This window comes from Microtus ochrogaster, unplaced genomic scaffold (genome assembly GCF_000317375.1).
Source record: "Microtus ochrogaster isolate Prairie Vole_2 unplaced genomic scaffold, MicOch1.0 UNK47, whole genome shotgun sequence".
Taxonomy (NCBI): Eukaryota; Metazoa; Chordata; class Mammalia; order Rodentia; family Cricetidae; genus Microtus; species Microtus ochrogaster.
In genome coordinates, this window is record NW_004949145.1 from 1,815,805 (window position 1) to 1,821,637 (window position 5,833).

Genomic DNA, 5,833 nt, shown 5'->3' on the forward strand with positions numbered 1-5,833 from the left:
CTTCCTACATAATGGAGCCCACATTCGGTTACCCTAACTTCCCACATAATGGAGCCCACATTCAGTTACCCTAACTTCCCACATAATGGAGCCCCACATTCGGTTACCCTAACTTCCTAGCACTCTAACGCCTTGCCAGGCCCCTTTCAGCGGGCAGAGTAACAGCTGCACTTCCGGGAGCTGCCTTGGTTCCCTGGCTCAGGTGCTCTCCTAGATAGACGACAAACAAACAAAACAGTTGTATCTTAACACATATGTTGTTGGGGAACCACGCAGTTGAGACGGTGTTGAGGGCACTGTGAAGTGGGCCATTTTGCAAAGGGAAAAAGTGGAGCGTTCACAGAGAAGAGAGATGGGTGGACTCAGGCTGTGGATGCCTAGCGCCCTGGCCATAGCTGTATTCTGTGATGAGCCTGTTGAAAAGGGAACAGTGTGTACAGAGGCCATCAGTGTAAGGGACTGGGTCAGAGCTGGCCTGTAGCAGGGCTGTGACTGGGGAGCTAGGATCTCCTTTTGTGGGTTCCTGCTCTCTTGGACAAAAAAAAAATTTAAAAGCAGAGTTAAAAGCTTAGGAATTATTTTATTAGAATTTGAAAGAAAAATCATAGGAAAGGCAGCATTGTGTGGGGCTGGGGGCTGGAGAGGCGGTAAGAGGATAGAAAGATGCACCTTTTCAGTTAGTCCAGGAGAGAAGGCAGGTTTATCAGTGAAGGTCTGCAAGCAGCCTCGTGGAAAGTGCCTCTTCCGAGAGACAGTGAAAAATTCCAGAGTGTCAGGACAAGCATGCTGAAAATTTGGGCTGGTATCCAAAGAAGAGACAGAAAGTAGGAAAAGAGTCAGATGGTGATTTCACAGACCCTTAGCCCCAGCACTTGGGATGAAGAAGCAGGTGGATCTCTTGAGTTCCAGGATAGCTAAGGCTACACAGAGAAACCCTGTCTTGAAAAACCAAAACAAAGCCAGGCGGTGGTGATGCACATCTTTAATCCCAGCACTCAGGTGGTGGAGGCAGGTGGATCTCTGTGAGTTCAAGGCCAGCCTGGCCTACAATAGCTAGTTCCAGGACAGGTTCCAAAGCTACACAGAGAAAACCTGTCTTGGAAAATGAAGGGGGGGGGACGATGAGGGTGAGTACATGACCTCATTAAGGAGATAATTATTCCTCCCATCTCCTTAGCTGTTTCCTGACCAGATAATTGACAGGGCCAATTGCTTTAACCTTCTGGAAAAGTCAGTAGTATGCAGTGTTTGAAGCAGTTTAGAATGTAGCATCTACACACAGGGCTCAAAGTAGATTTAGATCCTCTTCTTTTGTAAGTTTTGTTTATTTATTATCTGTATGCGTGTTTAGCTGTCATGTGTGTCTGCACTGCATTTGCTCCTGGTGCTCCAGCAGATAAGAGAGCGATGGATCCCCTAGACCTGGAGCTACAGGCAGGTGTGAGCTGCCGTATGGGTGCTGGGAAATGAACCCGGAGCCTCTGCAAAAGCAACAAGTGCTCTTAACTGCTAACCCATCTCTCTAGCTCCTGTTCTTTCCTTAAAATGTTTTTATTTCATTATTTGTTGATGTTCAGTTGATTGCTGTGTGACAGGGTTTCCCTGTGTAGACCTGACTGGCCTCCTTCTCACAGGGTTGGCCTGCCTCAGTTTCCTGCCTCCTGAGTGCTGGAATTAAAGGCTTGTGCCAAGGTACCCAACACCGTTATTTCTGTAACTTAAATATCTTTGTTTTGTATTTTTGGTTTTTTTGTTGTTGTTTTTCAAGACAGGGTTTCTCTGTGTAACAGCCATAGCTGTCCTGGAACTCGCTCTCTAGACCAGGCTGGCTGGCCTCGAACCCACAGATCCCCCTGCCTCTGCCTCCCAAGTGCTGGGATTAAAGGTGTGCGCCACCATTGCCCAGCTCCTACTACTTCTTCATAATGATATCTGAACTTTATATGAAGCGTCCTTGTGAAGCTTCCCATCACAAAGAGGTGGGGGTCTCTTCTCAATGACCTCCACCCCTGTGTATACCTGTCTAGCAACCTAACAGAGGAGCGCGGTGAAAGCTAGATCATGTCCCATGAGCAGAGGCCGAGAACTTGGGTCCCGTCTCCTGGGACTCTGTTGCAGGACCCCGATCCTCAACCCTGCCTCTTTGCTCTTGCTCCCAGGTCGTCCACACTGGCGAGAAGCCCTACTGCTGTTTGGTCTGCGAGCTCCGCTTCTCCTCTCGCTCCAGCCTGGGCCGCCACCTCAAGCGGCAGCACCGGGGCGTCCTTCCATCTCCCCTGCAGCCAAGCCCAGGCCTGCCTCCCTTGAACTCCCCCTGCTCAGTGTGTTGCAACGTGGGTCCCTGTACGGTTTGTGGAGGTGGAGGGGCTGGCGGAGGAGAGGGCTTGGAGGGAGCAGGAGCAACCAGCTGGGGACTAGCAGAGGCCGCAGCTGCCGCAGCTGCCTCGCTGCCCCCGTTTGCGTGTGGCGCCTGTGCCCGTCGCTTTGACCACGGCCGGGAGCTAGCTGCCCACTGGGCCGCGCACACTGATGTGAAGCCATTCAAGTGCCCACGCTGCGAGCGCGACTTCAACGCGCCCGCGCTGCTGGAACGCCATAAGCTTACTCACGACCTACAGGGGAGCAATGCACCCCCAACGCAGGTCTGGTCCTCGGGTGGGGGTCCAGAGGTGGCAGGAGATGGCGATGCAGTGGAGGTAAGAGATGCCCCGCCGACCTGGGACGCCGGGCTACTTCTAAGCCCCACCGGGGCAGGCATCCCCAAGCTGGAGGCACTGCTCCCCGAGGGTGAGGGTGCAGAGAATGCTCGGGCTCCGGCTGCAGCAGCCGAGGCGTCCTCGGAAGACACACTGTACCAGTGCGACTGCGGGACCTTCTTCGCGTCTGCCCCAGCCTTGGCCAGTCACCTAGAAGCCCACTCGGGCCCAGCCACCTATGGCTGCGGCCACTGCGGAGCATTGTATGCAGCGCTGGCCGCTCTGGAGGAGCATCGGCGTGCCAGCCACGGTGAGGGCAGTGGGGAGGTGGCCCCTGATGGCGAGGGCGAGCAGGCGACTGGAGGGCCGGGGCCCGGCTCCTCCAGCCGTGGCAAGAAAATCTTTGGCTGTTCAGAATGCGAGAAGTTGTTCCGTTCGCCTCGCGACCTGGAACGGCATGTTCTGGTCCACACAGGGGAGAAGCCGTTCCCGTGCCTAGAGTGTGGCAAGTTCTTCCGCCACGAGTGCTACCTCAAGCGCCACCGACTGCTGCATGGCACAGAGCGGCCCTTTCCCTGCCACATCTGTGGCAAGGGCTTCATCACACTCAGCAATCTCTCTAGGCACCTGAAGCTGCACAGGGGCATGGACTGAATAGCCAGGCCACCCCGACCTCTACAAGTCCAGAGCCAGATCATAATAAGATGAGGCCCTTGCCTGGAAAAATGGTGCCACCCAGAACCCACACAGGACCATAGTGAAGCATCCTTCAGCAAAGGGGTCCAAGGACATAATTGTTAGGGACTGAAATCTACAGAGAGACTCTTGACTTTGAGACCCCTGGAATGTGGGCATGCTCAGATCAACTGGCCTCCGCCACTGAGACCTGAGAATGAAAAACGGGTCTCCACTAGCACCTCTCAGCAGTTCACATGTGGGTACCCTCACGGTCCTATCACCCTGAGAGCCATCATTCCCAACGACCTTTATCTGGGGGATGGGGGCAACATCTTGGAATCTTCAGGATCCCCTCCAGATGACACCCACCAGCCACTCACTGGTAGCCCCAGAAAATGAGTATAGCCAGAATCTGCCTTTCCCCATTTTGCTTCCTATGCTGAAAGAGGACCAGGGTAGATGCCCCCACCTTCAGTTAACCTCCTCAGATTAGGTCTCCCTTCCTGCAGAATGGTCTGACCCTACTCATCGTCCCCCATCCTGAACACTAGTTTAGACTGGCCCAAAGTCTCCCTGCCCTGTAGGTTGGATTGACCCAGATACACATACTCCTGTGCACTTGCAATGGGCTGGTGCAGGCTGTGGCCTGACTCCACTCTCCTTAGAGTAATAGGGCAGACATTTCCTATTTCCTAGAGCACAGTCCTCTGTCCAAGGTCGTCCCAATCCTGTGACCGGGTGGAGGTGGTAGACATTGGGGTTTCCCTCCCCCTCAACTGTAGTACCTGTCAGTCTTTCCATCACTACCACCTTGTCTCTGTGTTCTAACCCCAAGAGGAAAGGGGGACTTGGCTAGGGGTTTCTCCCCCGTGAGCCTCAACCTCACCCCCTGGTCTCCCCAGTGTCTCTGGGACTCCAATAAACCTCATTCTGTCTGTCACTGCTGTCTTGTTTGCTGACTCTGGGTCTCAGGGAGGTGGGGCTCTCTCCCTCTTGGACTTAGACTATGTGCCCTAGGACCTAAGGAGATGGCGCAACAGTTAAAATGCATGCTGTTGGGACCAGAGTTCAGTTCTTAGCGCCCACATCAGGCCGCTCCTAACCACCTGTAACCGAGCTCCAGAGGCTCCAGTGTCCTCCTGTGGCCTCCTTGAGCATAGCACTCACATGCACAAACCCACATACCCACATACGGGTGCACCTCCTTTCCTTTAACCTTTAGAAGAGAACAGGTTCACTAGATACCGGTCTTTGAGGAGCAGAGTCAAGGGTCACTGCCCCTTCCTGTGGGTTTTTGAGCAGTTAATGGTTGGTAGGGTTGGGGGAGGGTGTGAAGACTCCCAAGCTCCCACCCCTCCCCTGAGCACAGGCAGTTAAAGATGGGCAGAGTGGGGGAACGACACTTTCCTCCTGTAAGTGCCCAGATAGATCCTCAAACCCTCGCAAGAGGATTTGGGCACTCCAATCCTTTTTAAGCCCTTCAGATGAGAAACAGTTTACAACTCACCTAAGCAGCCCATCTGGAAATCAAGAAACACCCCCACAGGACACATCCCTTGGAAACCAAGACATATCTTGAAGAGGTTCCAGGCCTTAGATTCTGTTTTCTGCACGGCCATACTAAGCGTTCTAAACTCCAGATCATACATTGAACAAAGCAGAAAACACTGGCCCTTCTTGAGCTTACTATATTCTACAGTGTGGGAAAAGAGGATGGTAATTTCATGTGGTAGTGAACACCTTTGCAGCAGGAAGGAAGAGCGTTGAGAACGTGGTGGCAGCTGCTTCAGGCACAGGCCTGTTACTTAGGAAGTTAAAGTCCAGTGCCAGCCTGGATGACTTAGAACCCGCCTCAGCAGTAAAAGATTGTGCTGGGGAGATAGGTTAGTTGATAAAATACTTAACTCAGCATCATGAGGGCCTGAATTTAATCTCCAGAACTCACACAAAACTTCCAGGCATGATGAAGCTAGAGAAACAGAACTAGGATCCCTGGGGTTACTGCTCCGTCAGTCTAGCTTTATCCATGGGGTGCAGCCCCACGAGAGATCCGATCTGAAAGGTCGTGGACGCATTGGTACGGATGACACCCGAGGTTGTCCTCTGGCTTTCACTCCCATACATAAATGTACACTCTGTGCACACACACACACATCAACGATTTGGGAGAAAAGATTGAAAAGAGCTTGGAATGAAGTTCAAAGGTAGAATGTCTAGAATCCCCCATGAGAGGCAGGGTGTGGCTCAGTGGTAGAGCCTCTGCCTAGAATCCCCCAGTGAGGGGCTGGGGGTGTGGCTCAGTGGTAGAGCCCCTGCCTAGAATCCCCCAGTGAGGGGCTGGGGGTGTGGCTCAGTGGTAGAGCCCCTGCCTAGAATCCCCCAGTGAGGGGCTGGGTGTGGCTCAATGGTAGAGCACTTGTCTAGTATCATGTGCAACATCCTAAATTCAGTCCCAGTAC

General features: G+C 53.1%; 1 protein-coding gene across 4 annotated transcripts in view; it reads left to right on the plus strand.

The window, feature by feature from the left end:
* The window catches only part of Fiz1 (FLT3 interacting zinc finger 1), an 8,140-nt gene extending 3,836 nt beyond the window's left edge, over window positions 1-4,304 (plus strand). For all 4 annotated transcript variants that reach the window (XM_026777164.1, XM_005369315.2, XM_026777163.1 and 1 more), the window contains exon 3: window positions 2,160-4,304. In XM_026777164.1, coding sequence (XP_026632965.1) covers window positions 2,160-3,350 — 1,191 coding nt within the window. In that variant the 3' untranslated portion in view covers window positions 3,351-4,304. The remainder of the gene's footprint in view (window positions 1-2,159) is intronic.
* The last annotated feature ends 1,529 nt before the right edge of the window (window positions 4,305-5,833 follow it).